The 27786-nt window shown below is 38.2% G+C and overlaps 2 protein-coding genes across 7 annotated transcripts in view; one reads left to right on the forward strand and one right to left on the reverse strand.

The window, feature by feature from the left end:
- Positions 1 to 2767: 2767 nt before the first annotated feature.
- On the forward strand, positions 2768 to 9243 carry hnrnph3 (heterogeneous nuclear ribonucleoprotein H3 (2H9)). 4 transcript variants are annotated; one of them, XM_027174956.2, is made up of 10 exons: positions 2768 to 2922; positions 4045 to 4158; positions 4268 to 4423; positions 5797 to 5940; positions 6362 to 6500; positions 6934 to 7124; positions 7862 to 8073; positions 8160 to 8295; positions 8386 to 8442; positions 8539 to 9243. In XM_027174956.2, exons 1-10 carry the CDS (start codon positions 2853 to 2855, stop codon positions 8610 to 8612), a joined length of 1293 nt encoding a protein of 430 aa, XP_027030757.1. In that variant the 5' UTR covers positions 2768 to 2852; the 3' UTR covers positions 8613 to 9243. The 4 variants fall into 4 exon arrangements, with proteins under 4 accessions (XP_027030757.1, XP_027030758.1, XP_027030759.1 ...); XM_027174957.2 differs by having other exon boundaries at positions 2816 to 2922; positions 4048 to 4158; XM_027174958.2 differs by lacking the exon at positions 2768 to 2922 and adding an exon at positions 2999 to 3510.
- A 415-nt stretch (positions 9244 to 9658) lies between these two features.
- rufy2 (RUN and FYVE domain containing 2) overlaps positions 9659 to 27786 on the reverse strand; it is a 19746-nt gene continuing 1618 nt past the window's right edge. The window contains exons 1-18 of one of the 3 annotated variants that reach the window (XM_027174953.2): positions 25603 to 26252; positions 23558 to 23731; positions 23156 to 23273; positions 20039 to 20140; positions 19597 to 19720; positions 19150 to 19214; positions 18513 to 18578; positions 18347 to 18416; positions 18160 to 18261; positions 16590 to 16706; positions 15955 to 16122; positions 15767 to 15864; positions 13226 to 13345; positions 12887 to 13016; positions 12216 to 12310; positions 12057 to 12105; positions 10900 to 10980; positions 9659 to 10605 (exon numbers count right to left, since the gene is read on the reverse strand). In XM_027174953.2, coding sequence (XP_027030754.1) covers positions 10462 to 10605; positions 10900 to 10980; positions 12057 to 12105; positions 12216 to 12310; positions 12887 to 13016; positions 13226 to 13345; positions 15767 to 15864; positions 15955 to 16122; positions 16590 to 16706; positions 18160 to 18261; positions 18347 to 18416; positions 18513 to 18578; positions 19150 to 19214; positions 19597 to 19720; positions 20039 to 20140; positions 23156 to 23273; positions 23558 to 23731; positions 25603 to 25903 — 2124 coding nt within the window. In that variant the 5' untranslated portion in view covers positions 25904 to 26252 and the 3' untranslated portion in view covers positions 9659 to 10461. Of the gene's footprint in view, positions 10606 to 10899; positions 10981 to 12056; positions 12106 to 12215; positions 12311 to 12886; positions 13017 to 13225; positions 14023 to 15766; positions 15865 to 15954; positions 16123 to 16589; positions 16707 to 18159; positions 18262 to 18346; positions 18417 to 18512; positions 18579 to 19149; positions 19215 to 19596; positions 19721 to 20038; positions 20141 to 23155; positions 23274 to 23557; positions 23732 to 25602; positions 26268 to 27786 lie in introns of those variants that run through there. The other 2 variants (XM_027174954.2, XM_027174955.2) reach the window with 2 other exon arrangements.

Consider the following 27786-nt stretch of genomic DNA (forward strand, 5'->3'; position numbering starts at 1 on the left):
TGGATCAGATTTCTCACTGAAAAGAGTCTCACTAAAAAATAATACAGTACAATAATGCGTTCCTTGCATTATTATTGATCATAATATCTGTAAAGTACAGTGTGGCATTCTGTAGGTCTACAATCAATAAGTTTATTACTTAATACTAATAATAATTAGTAATGATACCACACACAATTACTGTAAAAACCTTTCCTGATGCATATACTGTCCTCTAAAATTAATTTGAGATTTGAACTAACTAAGCAGCTATGGGGAATGGAAACACTAAAAATATAATGTTATTAGGGCAAAAGTTTAGATTTGCCCTAGTTTTAGATTCAAATCTCACTCACTTTCATCAATTTATTATCAGCAAGCAACGATTTCATTTCAAAGCAACAGACTGCTTAATCACTAAACATACCTCATCAAACTGACCAAACAGAAAATAGACCTTATCTCTGATCATATTCAGAAAAAGTGAGCTTCTCCTTCTCTGTAAACACATGCACTCCTTACACACGATTAAGCAGGACATTACCTACTTTTGCTAATAGGATTCCCCCACCCCCTCTCATCCATTCTGTTGAGGCTCTTACAGTACGTCATGCAACTTTACCTTATGGCTATTCTCTGCTCCTGTGTCTCTATTAGCAGTGGAAAAAAAAAACAACTTCAAGAAATTCCAGTATTCACACAGGGAGTGTGTCTGTGGTGTATGGCATCTTCCTCTCAAGAAACAAGACTTGTAAGCTTTCCATACCGGATTAATGCAGCTTAGTTGGTAATACTCCTCTTCCTCCTCCTCCTCCCCTGCAACCTGTCTTACATCCAGCACTCCTCCTTCCACATCTCGCCCGTCGCTCCGGTCTTTAAGACCCACCCATGGTGCAATAAGTAAGCCAATCGGTAGAGGAGTATTAAGTCTGTGAGTGGTATTAAGCATCACATTTATACGCAGTAGAATAACAGATGGCAAAAAGTTCACTGTCTCAGAGAGGGGAAACAGACAAGAAAGACCCTATCATTAGAAAGAGTTAAAGTGGAAAGAGTGAAAGAGGCGACATGAGAAACATGATAGTCCACATAGAAAGGTGAATCTCATGCAGGTGAGGTCATGCTTCACTTGGGCACTTAGCAAGTACTTATGTAATCTCAAACCCTACTTTTAGTCATGGCAATACTGACTATGCATATCAAATACTTTATAAATATACACAAACTGGGGGATACTTTCTGTGTGGAATTTGGTATAGTCTCTTAGCATTCATGTAGTTGTCCTCCAGGTTCTTCGATTTCCTTTCACCTCATGACACTTGACTGACACATGACAGTATATAAACTGGTTAAGCTTAAATGTCCTAGATGTAAGTGTACTGTTATGGACTAGCATCCCATCGGGGTGTATTTACTGTATATGCTCAGGATAAATGTTGGTTTGTGAGATCACTTGCATTGTTTTTATCTTTTATTCTGATATACTGTAAGTGTGAAATGAAGGAGAAACAAAACAAAACCCTACAAACAAACAGAACAAAGCTTTGTCAGAGACTTACCACACTTTAAACCCTTCTAAATACTGTATAAATGTGCATGTGAGTTCCATTCACAAAATTGATTAGCTGCATTTCTGAAGCGAATCCCAGCATCTCGATCAATATGACAAACAGAATTGCGCACTGCACTACGGCCAACAGCTCAATTAATTCGGTGTGAGGCCACAGTGGAGCGAACAGCATCTTGAGTACTCTGTAAAAATGGTTTTTAAAAGCTAAATAATGTATTATTTCTATTGAAATCTACTGTTGAAACAATTATAGTCAGATGTCGGGTTGACGGCCTTTTTCTCTCTATCGTTGAAGCTGTTTGTAAAAGACTGCAGAAGGACTACACTGTTTAATAGTCAGCACACTGGCGTTCTGCCTGACACCTTTAATAAATAATCTCCCTGGCTTCCATAAAATGGGCTCATACTTAACAATGGTCAGTGAGGTTTTTAGGCCTGCTGATGTTCTGCATCAATAAACAATCTACTAGGGATAAAAAATGTGATTAAAAAATCTATTATGCATTGAAATACAAAATGTCTACTGAACTGCATTTGTTGATAGGACCTCAGGGAGCAATGTTCCACAATCACTTCTACCGGTTCCCCAGCTTCTTCCTGATCTAATGGATAGCTGACTCTAAATGAATCCTGGTGTGTGTGTGTGTGTGTGTGTGTGTGTGTGTGATGCAAAAATAGACTTGTGTCCCATGCGTATCATGCACCATGACCCTGAACAAGATAAAGCATTAAATGGAAATGAATGAAAAATAAAACACATGATAATTTACTTTAACTGACATCAGAGGTTTCATTAGACATATATACATTAAGGTAATTTAAGACTTAATATAAAATTATTAATACCTTCCTGTGTGCATGCATGCATGCAAAGTTTTATATAAGAAATACAAATGAAATTATAAATGAGGGTCCAGTAACAGAAATATCCAGATCTTTAGATCTAGCACATTATAAACTGCCCCATACTGTAACCAAACCTCTGCCTGTCTGCACAAATGACCCAAGGCTAAACGAGAAAAACATCAACTCTCGCGATATTGCACATATTTCTGTGTTGCCATATTGTAGAAAAAGAAATATAAATAAACGGTTAATCTTATCGTTCGTGTGTTACGGTCTGAACTACCTGTACTATTACAGTTTGTTTGTAATACGAAAAAAAGGATAAAATAATTCAGTACCTGCTGTTAATGAAAAGGAAATTTCGCCTCTCGAGGGATCACTTAGTCACATGTATTCCTTACTAATGCTTAGATAAGGGGAATTACATGGATGAGTCTGGCAACCCTGTCTATCTTCTATGGTTGCTAACTGGCTGTTCACTACCTGTAGAGACAGGACAGGCTTCAGACTGTGGATAAATATACCAGGTAATGATGAATATATCTTAACAGTTTTATATATATATATCTATATATAAATAAATGCATTCATTTGTTATATTAAACAAGTTGAGATACGCGGAAACACCACATGAGCCAGTGTGAGTGTTATTTAATGGCAGTATTTGGTGTCCAGTTCGGTCCAGTTTGCTAAGCTAACCTAAATTAGCTTAATGCTAGTTTGCTAGCTTGCTAACAACTTCCTGGGCGCTGAGAAATATAGTGTTTGTACGTTTTATGATAACATTATCATACAACTTTATCTGAGTGCATTTTAAACTAAACGGGTAAACAGTAAGGTTAAGTTGTATTTGAAAGGCTTTACTTTGAAGGGAACTGTTTAAAGGGGAAAGTTTCATGTCTGTTAGTATGACATTAGGAGGTGGAGTTAAAGTAGTCAGGGAAAGTGTGCAGTGAATAACATACTGTTAGTGATGTTAATGTACCATTTAATGCTTGGTGTCATGTAGAGCAACATAAGATTTTGGACCTCCACTGAGATGAGGCTGAACCTGTGAGGATCCTGAGGCATCTAGAGATGTTCCAGCTCCAGTCAGACTCTATACTAAATAGGAGGTGTGAACTCCATGTGGTCTGTGAGGACAACAATCTCCTCATCAATACATTTGTCAGACTGTAAATTTATAATCACACCCTCCAGTATCACCCACATGAGGATGAGGTTCCTTCCTTTACCATCTAAGGGAGTTTTTCCTCCCCACAGTCACCAGAGTCACATCAGACTCGATCATTTGGGGATAAATACAAACACATTTAAATATATCAAATATTAATCTTGAATTTATGTATTCTATTATTATTTTATAATAACCTTTTGTTCTATGTTTATGTTCTGTAAAGCTGCAGAAGCTATCATATAAAATGAGTTCATATTAAAAACATACTGCTAATTTTGCACTTCCTGTTTTTAATGTGAGGGTGTGAATGAGGTAAGGTAATAAAGCTGCAGTGTGATATTTAAAGTGTGTTCATTATGATGAGATGCACTGCAGCAGTCGGTCAGTGTTTGTTTAGCGATACAGAATCCTTAAAGGTATAAACTCGATTTTAACTATGGATGATGTGTTTGTTTATTTCTGTACATTTCAGTAGCTGCCTTCAGGTCAGGTATTAATATGTCTCACAGCGATGAAGGATACGTGGTGCGCATCCGAGGCTTACCCTGGTCATGTACCAAGGAAGAAGTGGCCTCGTTTTTTTCTGGTAAACTCTGTTGTAATTGTGTGAGAGTGTGACTTATCAAAGCTCTTATCGAAAAACTGGAAACCGTTAAGACCAAACTGTTCTGATTGTCTTATTTCCTGTCTTGTAGACTGTGATATTGTAGGGAAAGTGAATGGTGTGTGTTTCACCTTCTCCAAGGAGGGAAGGCCCAGCGGAGAGGCGTTCATCGAGCTAAAAACAGCAGAGGACTTTAAAAAAGCCCTCTCAAAAGATCGAAAATATATGGGCCATCGATATATTGAAGGTAATAGACACATCATTTCAAGTGTATAGTCGTGAAGCTTTTATTGTCATTTCAACCATATATAGCTGACACAGTACGTAGTGAATCGAGACAACGTCTCTCCAGGACCCTGGTGCTACATTGTCTTTTGTCTTGCATTGTTTGCACCAGGTTGCACAGATGCACTTTATGTATCTAGGAGTAACTTACTAAGTCCTTAGCCCTGTCTTTGTTTTATGTAGCACCACAATCCTGGAGAAAAGTCGTCTCATTTCACTGTGTGAAAAAAAGCTATATATGGTTGAAATGACAATAAAAGCTTCTTCACTTGACTACACAGAACAAAGACAGAGCTAAGGATTTAAGTAAGTTAGTCCTAGCCACATAAAGTGCATCTTTGCAACCTGGTGCAAACAGTGCAATGCGGTATTTAAACTGGACTCTTGTTTTGGATGATATTGAAGTACATGTACACAGTAATAAAAAAAAAATCAGATTTAATCAGTGTTTCCATGCAGTAAATTGTTCAGATAATTACTGTTAGCTGTTTTTTAGTGGAATTATAAAAAAAAAAAAGTCATTATCATAGCAATGTTTATCTAATATTTGGAATTGAAATATGGGAAAATTCAACAGCATGGTGGTGTGTTGTCCTGATGTGTCTCATTTCCCTAATATCACAGCAGTTTAACAGGGTTTATGTAATAATTAATGCTACACAAATTCCTGTTTTATAACAGTTATGAACAGTCATCCTCACCAGCTTCTCCTATTTTTTTGCGGGATATTGTTGTTAAAAATGTTACTTTTTTTTTTTAATCAGCCAATCACCTGGCTGTTTTTTTTGCGGGCACTATTGTCAGAACCGCAGTTATAAAAATATCTAAAATAATCAACACCACCTGCTCAGTCATGTTGGAGAATATAGCAGGAATGGGTTATCAAATCGATTAAAAATCCTTCCTCTATAAGCAAACACTCTTCAACCACTATATAATGTCTTACGCTCATTTAAGACTAATTAATATGCACTAATTTATTATAGGCTTGCTTGAGGGTGGTCTCTCTGTGTCTCTATCTCTCTCTTTTTTCCGTTTTTAACCTGCTGACTGGTTAAAGGGAAGAGGTAGCTCAGAAGTTATGGTATTAGACTACTGATCAGAAGGCTGTTGACTCAAATCTCAGGACCACCATCTGCTACTGTTGGGCCCCTGAGCAAGGCCCCTAACTCTATACTACTCTGTTCTATAAAATGAGTTAAATGTAAGTCCCTCTGGAGAAGGGCTGGCATAAGTTGTTTACATGACCACTTGAATAATGTGCTAACTTTCCAAATCAGACTACAAGTGGACTATGAGTGTTAATGCAGATACTGAGTGTATCACATTTTGCAGTGTTCAAGTCAAATCGCAGTGAGATGGACTGGGTGCTGAAACGCTGCGGCCCAACGGATTACGACAGCAGCAGCGGCTGCATGCTGAGGCTCAGAGGACTGCCTTTCGGATGCAGTAAGGAGGAGATAGTTCAGTTCTTTTCAGGTATGCTTTCTAATCTAAACAAGTTCTGGTTTTTAACTTCTGTGTTTTGTTTTTTGAGATTACTGTCGTCTTTAAGTAATTACTCATTACTTCATAAAAATAAAAAATAAAAAATGTAACATGAGACTCCTGCATAGTAAAGATCAACATGTATACTTTACTTGCCCAATGTTGATCTTCAATTTGTGACTAACATAGTCTCACTTATTAACCTACCATGAGTCGAATACACTTGACTGTTTAATTTGTACAGAACTGTTAGTTTTGTTTGTTTAGGAATAGTTGTGTGATTTTAGGATTGTTTTTATTTATATGGGATGATTTAAGGGACTAAGTTTGGGGGGGACTTTCTTTTCTACACATGAGAATGTTGCTATTTAACATGTCCCCCTCTGTGGGGTTATTTGTCCTTGGGTTAAAGGGTTGAAAATCGTGCCAAATGGGATTACATTGCCGATGGACTACCAGGGGAGGAGCACAGGGGAAGCCTTCGTGCAGTTTGCCTCAAAGGAGATAGCAGAAAAAGCTCTGGGGAAACACAAGGAAAGAATAGGGCACAGGTGGGGCTGGCAAGACTGGGCTGGGTGATTAATGCTATCTGTAATGTGGGATTGGGGGTCATGCATCTTTATATTTTAGAAAAAAATTGTTATTATAATGTTAAACTTGGCATGTTTCTCACATATTGTAACATGGGTGGAAATAATCTTAAGGAGTAAACTATATGCTTAGCATTATCTTGTGTGGGGGGTTTAGGATTTAGATGTTTAAAGCTGTATGGGCTGTTCATAGTAAAGTATTGGAGTGAGAGTAGCATTAGGCCCTTTGTCCCTGCCTCTGATCTGTAAACATCCACTCATTTTTGTTTGCTGAGGTAATTTAATAAATCATGGGTTTTTGGGACATTGCCCACCCACCAAGCTCTCTTCATGTCTGTAAAACAAGTGCAACTTTTTTTTTGTGTTGCTAATACTCTGCATTTCAAAAACTCAGGTACATAGAGATATTCAAAAGTAGCCGAAATGAAATCCGTGCATACTACGAGGTCCCCCGGCGGATGATGGGGCAAAGACCCAGCCCATATGACAGACCGGTTATGGGCCGTGGGGGCTTCTTTGGTCCTGGTCCTGGACGAGGAGGTGCTGTTCTGGACCAGATGCGCAGTGGAAGTAGTTACAGTGGTGGTATGTATTCAGTCAAAACTGGGCTAAAAAAGTGAAAGGATTGAGCTGAGATATGAACAGAGATGTGAAACCTCGGTCTGTAATATCACGACAAATCCTTCCTCTATAAGCAAACTCTCTTCAGCCAAAATATAAATCAATATTATAAATAAATATAATGCTCACATCTGAATTATACATGTGCTAAATTGTTATAGGCTTGTTTGTGGGTGGTCTGTCTCTCTCTCTTTTTTTTAAACTCAAACATGGATTATCCTCCTGATTATTAGCTTAGACGACTCAATTATATCAAAAGATGTTTGGTCAAAAGTTGAATGCAGACAACGGCGCATAATTCTCACATTGCCCTGCTTTAAAATACAAAAAAAAAAAAAATCAGTTCACACTGAAATCAGTGTTAAGATGGTCCTTGTGCTTTTCTCTCTATCCTGACTTACACAATGCTATTTATTTGATTTAAAAGTGATGGTTTTCTTTGATAGTCAAGTTGATTTTAAATTAAGTCAAGTTATTGCTGGGTTGATATTAAATGAAATAGCATGACTTGTAATACACTTGTATTTTCTTTCTTTCTTTCATTATTATCACAGAGCTACTAGTAATGCTAAGGTCACAATACGTTTAAATATTGATGAGTTTGTCGTAGAGATAAATAGATGAGATATATATGTAGAGAGAGATTTTACATATAAACTCCATATCAAAGCTCTGAAATGTAACTTCGGTCTGTTCCACAGGTTACAGTGGATTTGACAATTATAATGGTTTTAACAACTACTGCTTTGGTAATGGAATATTTGAAGAGCGTGCAAGGGGAGACCGAGGAGGAAGAGGAGGAATGGGAGGTCATGGCTATGGTGGAGGGGACACAGGCTCTGGCTTTCACAGTGGACACTTCGTCCACATGAGAGGCCTTCCGTTCCGTGCAACAGAGTCAGACGTAGCCAATGTAAGACACAGCACAACGGCATTTTTCGCTTTAAGAACCTTCCTGATCATTAGCTTGATGGTTACAAAAATTCTCTCTTGTTCCAGTTCTTTGCACCACTGCATCCAATCCGTGTGCATATTGACGTCGGACCCAACGGCAAATCCACAGGAGAGGCAGATGTAGAATTTGCCACTCACGAAGATGCCGTGTCAGCCATGTCAAAGGATAAGAATCATATGCGTATGTGCTTTGCTCTTTATCATATCCATATTACAGTATCAAAGATGGTGCATTTCGTTGCTTATTGTTTTCTTTGTTGTGCCCCAACAGAACACCGTTACATCGAGCTTTTCTTAAATTCAACCTCCAGTGGAGCATCCGAAATGGGTGGGTGTCACTTTTTCACTGCTTAAATGCATTGGCAAAAATTATTATGCATGTAATTATTTCCTTTGTTCTAAAAATATATATATGGATAACCAGGTCGTGGAGGTGGCAGTTACTATGGCAACTCTGCAGGCATGGGCTCTCGAAGCGGGCCAAGGGGCATGTACTGAAGACATAGTTTTACAAGAAAAAATATTTTCAACTGGAAGTCAGAAGGTTTTTCTTTTTGTATAGAGGCGTCTTTGCATATTCATAGAAAATTGATCTGAATATTTTCCAGACAGAGTGGAGTTTAAAGTATAAATGAAGTATATAAAAAAAGTAAATATATAGGTTGAACAGCTACTGTACATTTTGCTAAAAAGTTTTATATCTGATTCTTCTGAGTTTTATTAGTGTTGCTTTATTATGAGTTGTGTCTGTAGCTCTGCAATCTCAAACGACACTGTGATGGGCTGCCGTCTTTATGATCCGTAAGCCTTTTCCCCTCAGCAATGAACATTCTTTAACCGTTAACCTTTTTCTTAGTTAATTATGTTAACTGCAGAGTGAAGCATTGTTCACATTGCATTTAAAACTTCCAAAGTTAAATATTTTGTTAGTTTCAAAATAAACATTTGTTTTATTTTGTTTTCATTGCAAACCATGTGAAACCGAGTGAAAGTTTTAAGATTACGCTATTTAGACACGTCAGGAACCTTTCACTTCTAATCTGATGTATGCTGTAAAGAAATATTTCAGTCTTTTACACCTATATTGCAAATGTCTGAAATTAAAGAATGTTTATATTACAATGATGAATCATGATCAGTGAGTGGATTTTATACATTCAGCAGCTCATATACAGGACATTTCTTACAAATTGCTACCGTCAGTTCATGTAGCTTTTTTAAAGTTAGTTCTAGTCTGAGGCTTAAAGCGGGGACTTTTTAGAGACTATTTTTAGATCGATATTCTGGGTGTTTATGCAGATAGTTATGGATCCTGCACTGTAGCTGTCACTTTAAAATGAAGTCAGTAAATACTTTACTGTAAACACTTCCATTAACACCGAAACTATTATATCTGAACATATTCTGAATGAAATCTGTGCTATAAACTTGGAAATACAGCTAAACATCTTGAAGTTTGCCTTCATGCGTTAAACACTAATCCTAAAGGAAGTGTCTAATTTAAGCAAGTATAAAAAATAAGAGTAAAGAGCACAGAAACTCGATTTGGTTTAGTGATTTAAAGAAACGTACACAGGTCCGTACACTGCAATATTCAAAACTTATTGTCATTTTAACAACTGTTTCCATAACAGTTTACACTCATTAAGACGAACCGTAATAAACATCGGAGGCAAGCAGTTAGATCTGCAGTTTAGGAAAAGTCTTGGCATCTAAGTACAGCCTGTAATGTACTATAGTGTAGAACAATACTTTGTTCAGGACGTCGTGATTGATTGCTATGTCATGGATCCGTCCCGATCGAACTCGAGCAGCATTGAAAACATTAGTGCCTTATTAAAAAGTTTTGCCTATTTGAGAGGCATGGTGCTTCTCAGACAGGCACACATTCATTTTAATACAAAATAAAGTTTGATAAAACCCCCTCCGTATTTTCATTATACAGCTTTTCATGTTTTAACACCGTACAAAAGAATGTACTGTTCGCCCTGCGTTCCTCACAACAGAGACTGGAATGTTGTTCACTTGTTTGGAGAATTAGTGTACACTTTAGTGCTGCTCAGTTGTAGTGCTGAAGGCAGTGGAATATTTAAAAAAAAAACAAAAAAAAAACAAGGGCTTGAACCAGTATGTTCACCGTACCCACGTCCTTCACTGGGCACTTAACGTGAAACAGCTACCTCACTTCCACGCTGTCCACGGGGAGAACTGCTGCATGAAATGTAAACTTCAAACACTGGGAAACAGCCATTTTGGTCACTTGTGTTGTAGCTTGACACACTGCAGGAAATCACGGCACGTTTAAAGCCAAAGCTGGCCGCTTGGGCAGCACACGCTGATGTGTATCTTATGTGGCGTTGGAGGAGCAGCGCTGGAGCAGCAGAGCATGGCACGTATCACACACTCGCACAGGCTTCGGGGAAGCGGGGAGGGGTAACTCGTTATCTGAGCAAGCATTGCAGAAGATTTCTCCACAGTTCCTACAGTGATGCTGTGAAAAGAATGAAGAGCAATGAGGAGAATCTGCACTGAAGACGTTCTTTAACTCATGGGCAAACATGTCCGAGATATTTTCCATGTGAAAACTGACACTGCATGTCATTAAATTCTTCAAAACAAATTAACAGACTCAAAATCGTTTCACATCTCTATACTTTAAAAATAAATTTTGTTAAGCCATGTTTATAACCGTTTTTATATGCGATTAAAGCATTTCTCATTCCGACACGTTTTTGGGTGTAATGAGACAGTAAAGAGCAGATGAGTTTGGATTTATGGCTCTGACCTTTCTTCTGGAGATGGAGAACTCTTTGTCGCAAAGTTTGCAGTGTGTGGCATCTTTGTCCTTAAGCCATACCTGCCCACCCTAAAATTACACCCAGTGTACAGGTTAGTCAATCTGCATTAGTTACAGCTATAATCAGTAAAGCATCGATCCCATTTTCAAACATTTCTGATATCAGAGCTCCAGGCACCGATAATGCAAAATTTATTTGTACCTAATGAAGGCCTATTAGCCTACAATTAGCCTACTAGGGCTGGGCGATAAAACGATAACGATATGTATCGCGATAGACACGTGATTGATATCAATAAAAAATGTGTTCGATAATTTTTATTCTTGCATTGACAAGGGCACTCACTCTCTGGTAACCTAGCAACGTAAGGAGCGACACGCTAGCAGCCAATCATGTAACAGTTTGGTTGCGCCATATAGTTGTCTCGTGCTGGTCTGCTGGATCCCTCTTCAGTAACTGGCGACTGATACACAGAAAATGAGCCGCAGCGAGCGAGAAAATTGTAAATAAAAGAGGAAAAGTCAACTCGCCAGTATGGCAGTTTTTTGGATATTATAAGTCTGACCGTAGTCACACCAATGTCGTCTGCAAATTATGCAAGACCGTTTCTCTATGTTTATATTTAACACTTTGCACTATTTTATTACACTTTATTAAGCATTTCCTTCATTTTGCACCTTAAATGTTAAGATATAATTGTTGTGTTCATTGTGACTTTAGACTTATGTTTACATTGTAATTATTACGCAAGTTTTCCTGGTTGTTGACATTTCTGTCTTAATAACTGAGGGGACTATGATCAGAGGAAGGTTAAGTTTAAAATAAAAATGTTTAAATGTAATATATTTTTCTCCTGGTCCTTATTTTAAATGGGTCATAAAAAATATCAATAATTATCGATATCGACCGATATGAAACAGTTTTCAGCCATATCGCCCAGCCCTACCTACTGTGCATGTCGTTTTTCACGCGGAGGAAGTACGTATAGAGAACATGAAATGTGGCAGTGGATCGTGGGAGTCTAGCGTTTCAGACTGAGATCAGTTTCGGTTTCTATTCTCTGTCTGGAATCAGTGCATTACTAGTTCTGTTAACTTGTTAAAGCTTCACAATCAATCACAACAATGTTTGATGAAGCACAAACCTGAAGCGCTTTATTAGCCTCCTTTATGTCCTCAATTTTCAGTTTTGATCTAACATGAAAGACAACAAGTACAATATGATCAGTGATTGTTTTTCTGTTGAGAACATGACCAAGTCAACAATAAATCCAGTTGTAAATACTGTGATGGTGTGAACTCACTCGCTGAGCTTGCAGCCCAGCTCTTCTAGTGCTTTTTCTTGTTCCTCACAGATCCCCTTCAGCTGCGTGTTTTCATCCTGCAATCTGTGAAACTCCTAAAACAGCACAGCAAGTTACTCTCCATTCCTATCGGCATGAGACGTGATTTCGTTACTGTTCATGAGTGCTTACTACATGTGTAAAAACTCTGCTTCTGTTATAATTGTGGGTATGATGTTGACATGTTTTGCTACACTTTTGTAAAAGTAAAAAAAAAAAAAAGTATGCAGGTTCTTCTGACTGTAATGAAATATTTGGATTCTAATGGGAGTGGTCTCTCTCTATGACTCCGCCCACAGCTACAGGCAGTGAGAGCTCACTGAAGGGTTCGGTGAGGATAAAGATGATGGAAATCGTTTGCGACGGCCTACACAGCTCCCAGATCTTAACCCAGTTAGGGTAGAGTTTGGAGTTATGACAATGGTGTTAGAATAATAGTGTTTTTTCCTCCAGTACAGATCCAGAGAATGTCTTTTCTTTGTTTCTATCACTTTGTGTGTGTGTGTGTGTGTGTGTGTGTGTGTGTGTGTGTGTGTGTGTGTAAAATAACAGCTGAGAACAAAAGTTAAACTTAACTAAATGAGCATGTGCTTTTTTCTCTACTTCTATTACAAGCATTAGTTTTTTTTTACCTTCTTGAGCACATTAATATTCTGAGCTTCAGCCCTCAGTTGGATGATGGTCTCTTGCTCTCTTTCCAGGTCGTTCTGTAGAGTTTGTCGCCATTCCCTCTCGATTTTCAAATCTGTTTCCAGCTGCAACCTTCAGACACCAGGAACATTTCAAATGAAAGTTCAGGATTTCTAGTATTTTAAATGTTTAGTAGTAAATCAACTCAACAGACAGATTTCATCATGTCAGTTACCCTGAACTGTAAGTGCTGGTGTAGATTAATATGATGTGAAACACACACACACACAAGTTGCACAAAGAAGGGAGCAGCTTTAATAAATGTAAAACACACTACTTACATCTGCTTCTCTCTCTGAGTGATCTGCTTTTGGAGGCTGTCTGCTTTGTTGGCAAAGTCCTGCTTGAACCTGCGCACTCCGTCCTCGGTGCTGAGTCGCTCCCTCTCCGCTTCCTGCAATCTGGTGTAATTCAAACCAACTGGGTAAAACTGAGGCTCCGATCACAAGGGTAAAGGGGGTGGGAATGGGATGGAACAAATAAGGAAAAGAAAAAAAAGAGGGCTAAAACTCAACAGGCAAACTACCTCATGAAAGATCTCCAACAAATAGAGCAAAAAGCCGGATGAAAGGGGGAAAAAGAGCTGAACTGAAATCCGAAAAGAGGTGAATTTAAACGTAAAAAAAAAAGTATCGGGTTTGTTTTGCGCTAAAAAAAATGCATCATAAATAATTCAATAAATAAAGACTATTTTAAAATGTCAAATTTATTGATAAGCTGAATAAAAGACAAGATTCATCATAGTGTCGCCTTAAAACCGTACATTAGTACACTTGCCGTGTTACAGTGCCACAAGAATGAACTCGGATTAAATCATTAATTAAATCAAGTGGGAAAAAATATCCATTGAACCAAACCTTAAAAAAAGAAAAGAAGATGCCACTATAGGGAAGTAAAACCTGTTACTTTCACAATATGTATACTGCCAAACATGTTCTGTTACAGGAAAAGGGTCAAACTGTCCTAAATTCAGAAAGAAATATCTTTAACAAGTTTGTACTGATGCTCCGTATCTGTACTGGCACATTTTACAAACGACATGGCAAGAGTCCGGGTCTGGCTGAGCAGATCTTTATCACTACGTTGTGTAACATTATTTAGTTTTTAATCATTATAAACAAAACAAAAAAGGAGGGAGGGGGGCGCAGAAAATGACAATGTTAAAATAGGGTAGTGGATGAAGAGAAAGAAAACCAAAAGAAAAGAGAAGAACAAAAAGGGAAAGAGGATGTAAACATCAGTGAATTTCCATGTCATCCAAAGCTCTGAAAAAGTCGTTCAGCAATGCATTCGTTTAAATAAGCACAACCAAGATGGTGGTAAATTAATGAGGAAAAGGGAAAGATGGTGTGTGTGTGTGTGTGAGGGAGAGAGAGAGCGATAGAGAGAGAAAGAGAGAGAGAGAGAGAGAGAGAGAGAGAGAGAGAGAGAGAGCTGACAGACTCAGCTCTGCTCTGACAGCATCATGCCACACAACACAAGAAAAACAAAACAAAACAAAACAACACACTAACGAATGAGTGGCACGATGGAAGAAAGGACATCAGTACGAATATGAAAAGCACAAACATGCAGAAATAACGTGCATGCCAGTCTGGCGGAGAGGAAACGCTGGAGCCTCTTTAATCAGGTGCAGTCACACTTCTATCTGTTTGACAGTGTGTGTGTGCGTAAGCAGAGTAAAAGTATTACTGTTGTACTGTTGTACTGTCACACTGGTAATTGTAGCACGCAGCTGAACCCCACAAGAACGTTTGCGGTGCTTTAATCTGATGTTAAATAAATAGTGTTAAACAGACTGCATCTCAGATTCAAGTCCTATTCCTCACAGACCCGTCACACACAGTTCGTGTAGTGAAATGCTTTTTTTTTTTTTTTACGACTGTCCTTCGTATAAAAATAACCGATAGAACAAAGAGATCAAAAAGGTATAAAGGGATAAAAATAAAACACAAGTGAATACAATATAAAGAAGAAATAAATATCAAAAAATATAATAGAAAATCTAGATGTTCCACTAGAACACCCACCTCACACCACCACCAGATAAACATAGCGTGCTGTGTAGATGTATTATAGTTTAGATGCTAAAATTCATCTTTAGAGTAGATTTAAACATGATTTGTTTTGCTAAAACTAAAACGGTGACTGTGTGGAACTTTGAAGATTTAGAAGATTGTATGGGGATGTGGTAGCTGGGCTACTGATCGGAAGGTCATGGGTTCGAACCCCAGGTCCACCAAGCTGCCACTGCTGGGCCCCTGAGCAAGGCCCTTTACACTCAGTTGCTCAGTTGTGAGTCACTCTGGATAAGGGTGTCTGTTAAATGCCGTAAATGTAAATGTATGGTAAAACTCCTCGTTCTTACATTAACCTATGAACTGTCACTTTAATACAGCACGAGACGTGCAGCAAAAATAGACTCGGCGTTCTAACCTGCTAGCATAAGCACTAAAAAAAAAAAATAATAAAAATAAAAGAAATGCACTGCTTCGGCTCTGTTTACGCGTCGTGTGAAGCCGGCCTTACGCTGAGATTACTCAAGGATGTGTTTATCCCGTCGAGAAGCTGTTTTTTTGCTTCTGGTTTAATTAAATCAATTTTCATTTTTTCCCCTGATGTTCTTAGATTGTGCATAATTTACACATGCACAATTAGAACCTTTTTTGTTGGTAAATCAGGTTAAGAACAATAATTTGCTTTATTTGCCAGCAATAATTAGTAGCAGACAGTTTCCTTCTGCTAAATCATAGCCGTCTGCACCACTGGAATAGGACGCGGCATTACGCCAGACAGAAGGTCTGATATTAAACGTCACTCACCTTTGCTCTAGCTGTTTCATCGTAGCTGTTATCTGATTGGTTTTCTCCTCCAATCGTGCGATCATGTCGTTTTTCTGCTTCATGCCGTCGTCGGACGTCTGGTGACGGATACGGTAAAGGATTCTTTTTAAAAAATAGACGTGTATATACGTTTGACTGTTAGCGGTGAAAACGGTTTACATCTCTACCTGCATTTTCTGGTACATTTCCACATTGATGGCTTTAACCTCGTCTAGTTGTTGCCGAAGGCCAATCAAAGTGTCCTGCTTCTCATGGATGTCCTTCTCTAAGAGCTTCATGGCCAGTTCCATTTCCTGCTTCATGCTAACCTGCACCACCAGCTCGTTCTCCACATCCTACAACACAGCCGGGTCACTCGTTATATTAAAATCAAGCTGAAACTAAAACTATTATAAAAATATTAGGATTTATATGCAAGCTGTTCGGGGAGAATGTTTTCCTTTAAGTACACATTAAATCGATAGTTTATATGTAAATCATTAAAGAACAAAATGGCACCCGAGTGTTCAATGTCACTGCATTTACAGCATTTAGCAGACGCCCTTATCCAGCGCGACTTACATTTTTATCTCATTTTTATGCAACTGAGCAATTGAGGATTAAGGGCCTTGCTCAGGGGCCAATCAGTGGCAGCCTGGTGGACGTAGGAATCAAACTCACAACCCTCCGATTGGTAGTCCAACACCTAAACCACTAGTCTGCCACATCCCTGTACACATCACTATTCCCACATCACTATATCCTGATTATAAAAACATACTAAAAAAAACAACCAAACAAAATAAAACATTTGAAAAGAGACCTGCCGGAGCTGACACTCCTCTTTAAGCTGCCTCCGTGCCTCGTTGTACATTTCATCCAGGCCCTGCCTGGACTGTTTATAGGTGTCCAGCTCACAGCTTACGTCCCCCTGAGTAACCTGAGCAAGAACAGAGCAACATCGTCATAGTCATGAATATCACACACAACCGTCAAGCTACTTATTAAGCTTCACCCCAATTTTCTCCCAATTTTGTTTATTTGCCAATTCCCACCTCTTAGCAAACTACAATATCGTGAATACAGTTTAAACAATATAGTATACAGTAGTATTTCTTATAAAAAGGAACCAAGGTAATTATGCCTATTTCTGATCACATTGTACTATTTTTAAGCTTTCCTGTTCTATTGAAAGATTCTTTTGATAATTTTAAAGATTCATTTCACTTAAAAAAGAATAAAATATGCCTATAAATAAGTTCTAATAATCCTCCTAGAATTGGAATCTTAGAATAAATATTTGTAGATAAATTTGACAAAATTCGAGATATTCAACATCGCTATCATTTTTTGTTGTTGCTGTAAACACACAAGAAAACACATAAAACCCAAAAGGATGAGCTGCTTTGGTTTAGTCTCCATGTAATATGTACCGAGCAGGAATAGTGAAGCCTAATTTGTTCCTCCTCTGAGACGTGTAGAGACGCCACATCTTTTCAAAATGATGCATCAGTGTGTAATGTAACACTTCTGCCTGTATGAGCTCACAGATACACATGAGGGCCTCATACAACATCCCCTCTATCCAGACACCTCATACAGCCTGCACTGTTCTCATGGCCAGAGATAGACAGGTAGATGGATAGATAAGATGGATGGATGGATAGATGGATGGATAGATAGATGGATGCATAAACAGACAGACAGACAGACAGACAGACAGACAGACAGACAGACAGACAGACAGACAGACAGACAGACAGACAGACAGATAGATAGATAGATAGATAGATAGATAGATAGATAGATAGATAGATAGATACACAGACACGGATATATAGACAGACAGACAGACAGACTTGCAGGCAGGCAGACAGATGCATAAATAGATAGACAGACAGAAAGACTGATACACAGACACTAATAAACAGACAAACAGACAGACAGGCAGGCAGACAGATGCATAAACAGATAGACAGAAAGACAGATACACAGACACGAATAAACAGACAAACAGACAGAGACAGACAGACAGACAGACAGACAGACAGACAGACAGACAGACAGACAGACAGACAGATAGATAGATAGATAGATAGACAGATAGATAGATAGATAGATAGATAGATAGATAGATAAATACACAGACACGGATAGATAGATAGATAGATAGATAGATAGATAGATAGATAGATAGATAGATAGATAGATAGATAGATAGATAGATAGATAGATAGATAGATAGACAGACAGACAGACAGACAGACAGGCAGGCAGGCAGGCAGGCAGGCAGGCAGGCAGATGCATAAATAGATAGACAGAAAGACAGATACACAGACACGAATAAACAGACAAACAGACAGAGACGGACAGACGGACAGACAGACAGATACCTCGAGACGTCGCTGAGCCTTCATGATAATTAAGGAATTCTCGTTCCTTAGTTGATGGTTCTCCTCCTGTAGTTTGATGATGTTGTTTTTGGCTATTGCCAACTACAGGAGAAAAACAGAAGCCCTGAGATCATAGCAGGCTTCATGACACAGAATTACTCCACATGGTTCCTGTAAACATTCGTACCTCCTCGATGAGTTTGGAATTGGATTTCTCTAACGAGTCCACACGCCCCTGCAGACCCTGAACAGTAGAACTAAGGTGGGGAAATGATTTGTTTTAGCTTTAATAGATATTAAAATGAATACTGTATCATCATACAGGCTGGTCTCACAGAACAATAACTGCTTACTTGAGCTGCCTGTTTAGTTCTTCCACGTAGTTCTTCTGGTCCAATATTGCAGCGATTTGCCCATTTCTTTCGAATGAATGATAAAATACACTGTTGTTTGATTTTTTTTATGAAGACTGGACATAAACAAAATCTAGACAGATCATTAGAGCTGCACAACTAATGACATTTTAAAATCTAATGAAACTATCTGGCTAACATTAGATCATACTGCTGCACAAGTCTGTATGTTTAGTTATATTCGTTTGTTTACATTTATTGCAATGGGGAGTCATTTGTATTCAATATAATTGCCTTTATGTGGAATATTTAAAAAGGATACACTCAATAGAACCAAGTTCATTTTAATTTAGTAACTTCAACATTGAATCTATATTTGAATACAATCTTATTGACTTAATTGCTTATAATGCTCAATAATTCGAATTAAAAAAAAAAATCTTCATTACAATATTATAGTAAATAATATTAAGACCAAAAACCATCATTATTTTGCAGCTCCATGTCATAATAATAATAATAATAATAATAATAATAATAATAATAATAATACATTTAATTTATACATACATTTATACATACATACAATAATCTATACATTTCAATAGATTTCTGGAAGAATGGAATGTTTCCTTACCTTTCTTCACTTCTGTAGTCATCAATATCATTTTTTAAATACATGGAGAAGTCAATCACCCCAACCTGAAGATTTAAAACTTAATATAAGTTTAACATGTAAAAAATGTTATGTAAAATATACAAGATCTTCTTTACAGAAGTAAATATACAGTACATACTGTATGTTCTATAAATGTATCAACAATCGGTGGCCAAAAAGGTCTACAGGACATGGAGCTAAACGGCTTCAATATTTTCCTCTTTCTATAAATGTTCCTCACAATTGATTTCATTTTAAGAGCACTTTATTAGCATAAAGTAAATGAACACGATAAACATGGTTTTAAGGAAACCCAACCAAACTAATCCAAAGAATCTCAGCACTATACATAAAACGTACATATATCAGATGTCTAATAATATGGCCCTCAATAAAAGAAAATAGATCCAGGAGAATTTCCCGTACTTGGGTGTCCAGGTCCTCGCCCTTCACACACAGGTTGGCATCGATGACGTTGAGTCCCACCAGGAGACCGACGATGACGGCTCCCTCCTCCTCCACCATGACTGCCGAGCTTTCATAGAAATCACTACGCAACACAAAACAGAGCCAACAATGTGCTTATGACACTGACTCATGAGTCAACGCAGCTTTAAGAGAGCAGGAGCGGCAGCTTGATGACATTCCTTAGCAGGAAACTGGATTAAACTGGAGTACTTCTGTCGTCTCTGCTATTCTGCTCATATGTGATACCGAATGAGGAAAACAAGGAGTTGAATTCACTGCTTCTCGTGTGCAGTCCTTATTAACCAGCTTATAAACATGCTTAATAATGAATCAGAGGACTTATTTAATAAGTATTAAGCAAGACTAGATTAACATCAGATTTAAATCTAAAATTTGTTACCTCAGTATGTCTTTCCTGGTGATGAGTACACGTAGGTAGTCCGCTAATCTCTTCTGCATCAGTGCCAGTCGCAGCCAAGCCCTCGCTCGGCCCAGTGGAGTCCTGACAAAAGTGCATGCACACTTTGTGAGTGGAAAACGAGCCCTTGTGTACACAATCCAGTCACCTCAAACACTGTGTGCTAACAAGCTAAGGACATTCGGTAGTAATCAGCAGTAAAAGTGAAATGTTGGTACAATGTTAAATATTAGTAATAATTTAAATGACTGGAATCACAGCCAGCATTCATATCTGACGTTTCCATGTCCCATGTTTTGCAGTGACACACAGGTGTCACACAACAAACAGAGCTCCAGTATGAAATAGTGCAAATATATTTACATTCATCTGATATCCTTGACAGACTGCCCTCCGTCCTTTACAACACACACCACCCTCTGCACAGAATGTTCACCAGGCAGAGGAGTGTGTTTAGTGGCCGACTGATAAAACTTAGGAAATCATTTGTCCCCCTGGCCAACATCTCTCAGGTACGGCAGGGTGGAAACATACAAACTGAGGAGTGACTCAGAGTCTTAGTTATTAAAAAAAAACAGAAAAAAACAAAAACAAAAAAAAAACAATTGAACCTCATTTGCACATGTTTTATTGTGTTGTTATAATCTTATTTCTCTGTATGTTGCTACTACTGGATATCTATCTGTCTGTCTGTCTGTCTGTCTGTCTGTCTGTCTGTCTGTCTGTCTGTCCGTCCATTCGTCTATTTGTCCATCTATCAATCCATCCATCTATCAATCCATCTGTGCATCCATCTATCTACCTACTGACCTACCTGTCTACCTATCTATCTATCCATCCATCCGTCCGCCCATCAGTCTGTCCATCCATCCATCTATGAGTCCATCCATCCATCCATCCATCCATCCATCCATCTACCTACCTACCTATCTATCTAGTTTAGTACAGAAACGTCCTTTCTGCACCATGTATCTGTTTATTACTGGGTCTATTTAAAAAAAAATCCTTTTTTGTCAATTTGCACATTTAGAGTGCATAATCTTAATGAATCCTATTATTTAAGGGATTAATATTGGTTTTCTATTTTATTTCCTTTAATATTTTACACAGTAAACACACATCAGTGTTTAGCTTGGATCATTAGCTTGTTGAAGTCTCCAGCAGGGCAGAACAGACTCACGTCAACATGTTTATGTAAACACACAGCACAGACCACAGCAAAAGCTTTCCATACCTCTAACCTGATTAAGCTCTAAAAGCAACAGACATAAAGAAAACGAGGCAGACAACAGTAGCAAAGACAATGCAGACCATCCAGTGATAAAACTACAATAAGATGACTTATCTGGTATATATATATATATATATATATATGCATGATTTAGACGTGTCAAAGCTGTGCACGGTTAACCAGCGAGACGTCTTTCAGACATCTTTGGCTTTGGTTACAATAACTAGATTTAAAGAGGAACAAAAGGGAAGCAGCCAGTTGTAGTCAACACCAATGGTCTTCCTATAAATCTACCAAATACCAAGAAATCTTCCTATAAATCACTGGACTTTATTTTACCACCCCAAAGTTAATTATTTTCCTGGTTTATTCCTCTTAGACCTCAGCAACCTGCCTGTTTTCTTATTTAAGTATTAATGACAGCATGTATGTTGTGGAACATCTCTGAAACAAGTTAGTTCCTGTTAACAAATCTACAGGTCACATACAGTACAATGGTTGATACAAAAAGCTGTTCTGTCTGTTCCTCTGTTATGTTACAGACAAACCGCACAATCCACCGTCCTGAACACTTTCCCCTGTTGGAAAGCCTAAAGTTCAAGCCACGTATCTGACTGTTACTAAGCACAAAACCTGCCTTTATAGCAACACTTACACACTTTATTGCTAATCCACTCTGTGTAAGCTGTTACTCTAATAATAATGTACTAAAATGAGCACTTTAATATTATACACCGGTGATTTTGCCTTGAATTACGATCGTGGCTTCTGTTCAAATTTATTCACACCTTCTGCCCAAGAATTCAACAGCGCTGTGGTATAAAAACACTTACATTGTGACATTGACTGACTATTTTACTGTGAATCATTCTCTAGATTGTGTGTCCAAAATTTACACAATGACAGAAAACGGTGAATTAAAACTGTTCGTTAGTCTCATACAAAACAAGTGGTTTAAAAGAATGATGTGGTTTTTTATACTTGCAAGTTTCATGTCTGACAGGGAAACTGAACTGACACCTACACTTCCCCTTTTACATTAATCTGTCTATAAAGTGCGGTCCTGTACACAGGAAAAGGGCTGGTCCACAGATGGCTATGGGTTTCAGTTGCTAGCTCTTTCGATCTAAAATAAACGTACAGAGAACACGAGAACAGGACTTTGATAAGATCTCTTTATGGATCTATAAAAACAAACATCTACTTAATATTTTGACCTTAAATCTAAGGAATGCTATTTACATGCTGAAACCTGCCTGGAGAGAATAACAACACCAAACATTTTCTCTAATTGTCCAACAATGGATACTTGTAGCGGGATCCTGGCCATTCCTCCGTACACCGTATTTTCAATATTCTTTACATTCTCAGTTTTATAAATCCTGTTGGATTCTGCCGGCTCTTGATTTGGTCCAAATATAGAGATAACTTTCAACTCTATAAAACCTAATACGCGGACCACGTGTTCCACCGTGGCGACCACCTAACAAAGAACACCACCCCACCTGCTCCTTTGACCATATAATATACAGTTACAGTAAATAATTGTTTATAAACGCACTCTTTAGTGTCACCTAGATGATGATGGACTCCGGTTCCTGTCTAGGGTTTTCTTTCTCAGGTCGTCTCATGGAGTGTTTCCTTGCCACAATCACCTTTGGCTTGCTCATTTTAGATGTAAAAAATGTCAATATTTTTGTAAAGCTGCTTTGTGATGATGTCCATTGTTAAAACTGCTATACAAATAAAACTGTACTGAATTAACTCTATATAACAGACAACGACTGAATTAAATTAAAGCTACAGTGTTGATGGAAATAAACTCTTTATTTTGCACTAGAAGTCTACTAGTGTGTTTGTGTGCATACTTGAGGCCGGGTAAGTCTCGAACACTGGCTGCAATCTCCCCTGCCTCTGGGCAGAGCTTCTCCACCATCTCCAGAGGTCCCCACAGAGACTTATTGTATCCAAGAAACGTCTTCTTCACTGAAGCAGAGAAACTATTTTTACTGCACAGAACTACATTTTTAATAGCAGAAGCACAAGCAAGTCACAAGCTTGACCCAACAAAGGCATCTTTTGTGAGTCAGTCCGAACCCAAGGATATTAGTGCCATTTCCAGCAATGACAAAATGGTACCTATTCTCTGATATGATTTTTCCAATGTTAATGATAAATGCATATCTTACATGACTGACAATATGTGATTTGTGAAAAGTGGATGAGAAACATGAACTCAATCATACATTTTATTATACTGACTGTTGTACCTTTAAGCCCGTGTTTCAGACAGTGCTCCATGACCACAAAGAACTGCTGCAGTGGGGGATAATCAGAGTCCAGCGTTCGACCAAAGCTCAGAGCCGACTCGATCAGACCTTTAATGCTGAGCTTGGCCATGTTGAGCAAGTTGGCCCTCTCCATAGCCATAGGATCCCGGAAGGCTAGAAAACAGCGGAGACAAAAAAAGAATTGTATTTGGATGTAGTTTAATATTAACTGTTGAGTGACTGAGTCATGAAGAGTTATTATAGATGTTCAGGAAATGCACTAGTAGAAAGTAGAATACTACATACATCTGACATGCGGCCAATCATTAGCCAATTCAGCTGACTTAGTTAACAGGCAAACTTAATCTTTAACTTTTAAGTAGCTCTCTCTGTGTGTGTGTGTGTGTGTGTGTGTGTGTGTGTGTCTGTTTTCACTGGTGTGTGAAGCTGTAGTGAAATAATGCCTTTTGCTATGCTCTATACAGACAAGGGAAGTAACAATATTGGTTGAGTATTATAAAATATAAATATATGAAAACATCATTTAGATATTAGTGTAACTAATAAACTAATTGTACTGATTGTACATATTATCTAAAATATCTGCTGTTATGAATGCTTCCAAACCTTTTTCTGTACTCTGCGAACAGCTTTAACTGGATGTCCTCTCAATATCATTTACTGCACCACCCACACATTCATGCTAACATTTCTGTTACAACTTTGCCAGATGTCATAACCTGCCTTCTTCAGATAAGATCAGATCAGAGGATCAATGAGTCATGGCAAGTTTTCTCTTGGCTCATTTATTAATTCATTGTTTACCCTTTCTAACAAAACAAATTCTAACAAAGTTTAAAATCGTTCAAATTAAATAAACAAATTAAATAAAAATAGCTTTTTGTGCTCAGACCATGCAAGACGTAAACGAGATGTAAACATTTTCATTTAAACTAAAGTCCAATAGATTAGAGGTTCTCACTGCGGGGTCCACAAGTCACCACCATAACAAGACTCTCTATGAAGACAGATTTATATATTTTATACACATTTAGTGGTTGTAATTTGACCTGAACGGATTTACACATCAACATCAAAACAATTTTTGGGGCTCAGTGGTTAAGGTGTTGGACTTCTGACCAGAAGGTTATGAGTTCAAATCCCTGGTCCACCAAGCTGCCACTGCTGGGCCCCTGATCAAGGCCCTTAACCCTCAATTGCTCCGTTGTATAAATGGAAATAAAAATGTAAGTCACTCTGGATATAAGGGCTAAATGTCTACTAAATGACAAATGTAAATTTGGCCTAAAAATAACATTATTTTACATTTACGCCATTTAGCAGACACCTTTATCCAGAGTAACTTACATTTTTATTTCATTTTATACAACTGAGCAATTCAGGGTTAAGGGCCTTGCTCAGAGGCCCAGCAGTGGCAGCTTGGTGGATTTGGGAAACGAACCCATGACCTTCCGGTCAGTAGACCAACACCTTAACCACTAGGCTACCACATCCCCTTTATTAACAAACATCTGTCAGATCTAACAGAGATCTGTTAGAGAATAGTTTAGTATAATTAACCCGAATAAGATTATCCTGGTGGGTTAAAATAGTACCATTTATTATATTTTTTTTAGTTATTGTGGTCTTTAAAAGGTTTAAAAACAGCAAATGAAGAATCAACAGCTACAGATGTGTCCAAGCTCTGTGATTGGACACAATCTGTACCACGTGGTCATGATACATCCTGACTATTCCTCATCTCAAGGCCAAATCCCATCCACAATCCCTAAACGCCTTTATTTACACTAAGAGCTCTAGACGTCCAAACACAAACACGTCAGCACTTTAAACCCTTTTCTTTGTAAACTAAGAACTGACCGATGACGCTGAAGCTGTTTGTGAGCCATTTGGACGTGTTGTCAATAATCAGCACCGTTAATATTAACAGCTCCTTATAAATAAACACAGACTGGACTGTATGACCAGAGCTTTTGTCTGCTTCCCTATAGCTTTTAGCTCGTCCCTAAGTGAAATTTACTTACCCTTGACGCTCCATTCCTCCGAGAAAGGACACACTTTAGGCTCGGACACTTTGGGCAGGACGTGAATTCCGCTTGAAAGCGTTTCTGAGGCTTTACGAGCTAACGCGAATATGGGCGCCTGCCATCTCAGGTCTGTTCTGCTGCTGCTGCTGCTGCTGCTGTTAGCATTAACGCTGCTCGCTGCTTTCTCACCACCGCTTTTACTCTCCTCCTGCAGACGGAGAACACCAAAAACCTGCGATTTGTCTTTCCCAGAATCCGCCTCCGACAAGGTGAGATCCTGCTCTGCAGGTGCGGCCATCGCTCTGCCCGGGAAAGCGCCTGTCACACGGCCGGGAGGAGCGCCGTCTTCGCCGCGGGGGACATTTAAAACGACGCGGAGAGACAAGACACGACGACCCGCGTGATATAGAACACAACACACCTCAAACTACGGCGTCCTACTCAAGGGAGACCGAGTGTGTGGGTAGAAAAGGGGCAGAATGAAGCGCTACATGGCAGATTTTGTTTACAGACAGAAAAGAGAGAGAGAGAGCGAGAGAGAGACTCTGCGCTGCTGAATGACGTCATCCTTTAGAGATTACAGCAGGATCTGCTTCCCTCTGCTGTTGGGATCAAAATAAGTTTATACCTTCACCTTACTACAGTATATACACTTTTATTTGTCCCACAATGGGGAAATCTCTCAATGTTCAAAATACAGTCTGATAAATGATGAAATGATGCACAAAAATGTTCAGTGGTTTAAAACCCCAGGATCTGAATGAGTCTAAAATGAAAGATTCAAAAATGGACTGGTGTTTATTGTATGGTCTGGTGTTTATTGTATGGTCTGGTCTTTATCAGCTATCAGGTCTCAGAGTTTATGATGACCCATTAGTTCCTCAAGAGCTCTCGGTTGCATTACAACCGATACAATACAATTTTGCAATACAAAAACCATCACATGGTCCACAAATCAACATGGACTGCACACAAACTCATTCCATCTGAACGTGTCTGGTGTTGGCATTTTTTTCAATTCGATTTTATTCGATTTATTTATTTCCATAACAGCTTTACAGAAGTATGGAAACAGGAGAGAGAAAAATAAATAAATATAATAATAATAATAATAATAATAAGAAGAAGAAGAAGAAGAAGAAGAAATAGAAATAAATAAATAAGTGAATATATAAAAATAAATAAGTGAATATATACAATTAAAGTTTACAATTAATTTAAAAATATTAATTTAAAATACTGTATATTTATCCCTATACCTAACAAGCAAGCTGGAGGCAATGGCAGCAAAAAAAAACTCCCTGAGAGGATATGAGCTAGAAACCTTGAGAGGGACCAGGCCCAGAAGGGAACCCATCCTCATTTGGGTGACACTGGACAGTAAGTAATGTACATGTAAATAATGTCCTTTCTACGACAGTTTATAATAGTGCAACTGAGCGATCTTGAGGAACTAATGGTCATCGTTAACACTGAGTTCAACGCAGACCTGATTGCTGATAAAGACCAGACCATACAATAAAGACCAGAACATTTTTGAATCTTTAATTTTAGACTCATTCAGATCCTGGGGCTTTAAACCACTTACATTTTTTGTGCATCATTTCATCATTTATCAGACTGTATATTTATAGTGTCACCCACATGAGGATGAGGTTCCCTTCTGGGCCTGGTCCCTCTCAAGGTTTGTTCCTTTACCGTTTAAAGAAGGTTTTTCCTGCCCACAGTCACCTGAGTCACCTGACTTGCTCATTGGGGATAAATACAAGCACATTTAAATAGATCTAATATTAATCTTGTATATTGTATTATATTAATCTTTATATTATTCTTTATAATAACCTTTTGTTCTATGTTAACGTTCTGTAAACCTGCTTTGAGACAATGTCAATTGTTAAAAGCGCCATTTAAATTGAAAATTTGAATTAAAAGTGTAAATCTTCCTGATGCGCTTAATTTAATTATTTACAATAATATCATGAATATTTACTAGCATCCTAGAGCTTTTTTTAATCAATATTTAATTCAAACAACCACTTAAACAGGCTAAGTATATTTAATTCCGTGTTGTATGGTACATTATATTTACTATAGTATATTTATACTGGGTTGGATTCACTAAATTAACTAATCCCATGGCTGTGTGTCACAGACCTCAATTTGAGACCACTGATGTAGGTG

This window comes from Tachysurus fulvidraco, chromosome 4, assembly GCF_022655615.1.
Source record: "Tachysurus fulvidraco isolate hzauxx_2018 chromosome 4, HZAU_PFXX_2.0, whole genome shotgun sequence".
NCBI lineage: Eukaryota > Metazoa > Chordata > Actinopteri > Siluriformes > Bagridae > Tachysurus > Tachysurus fulvidraco.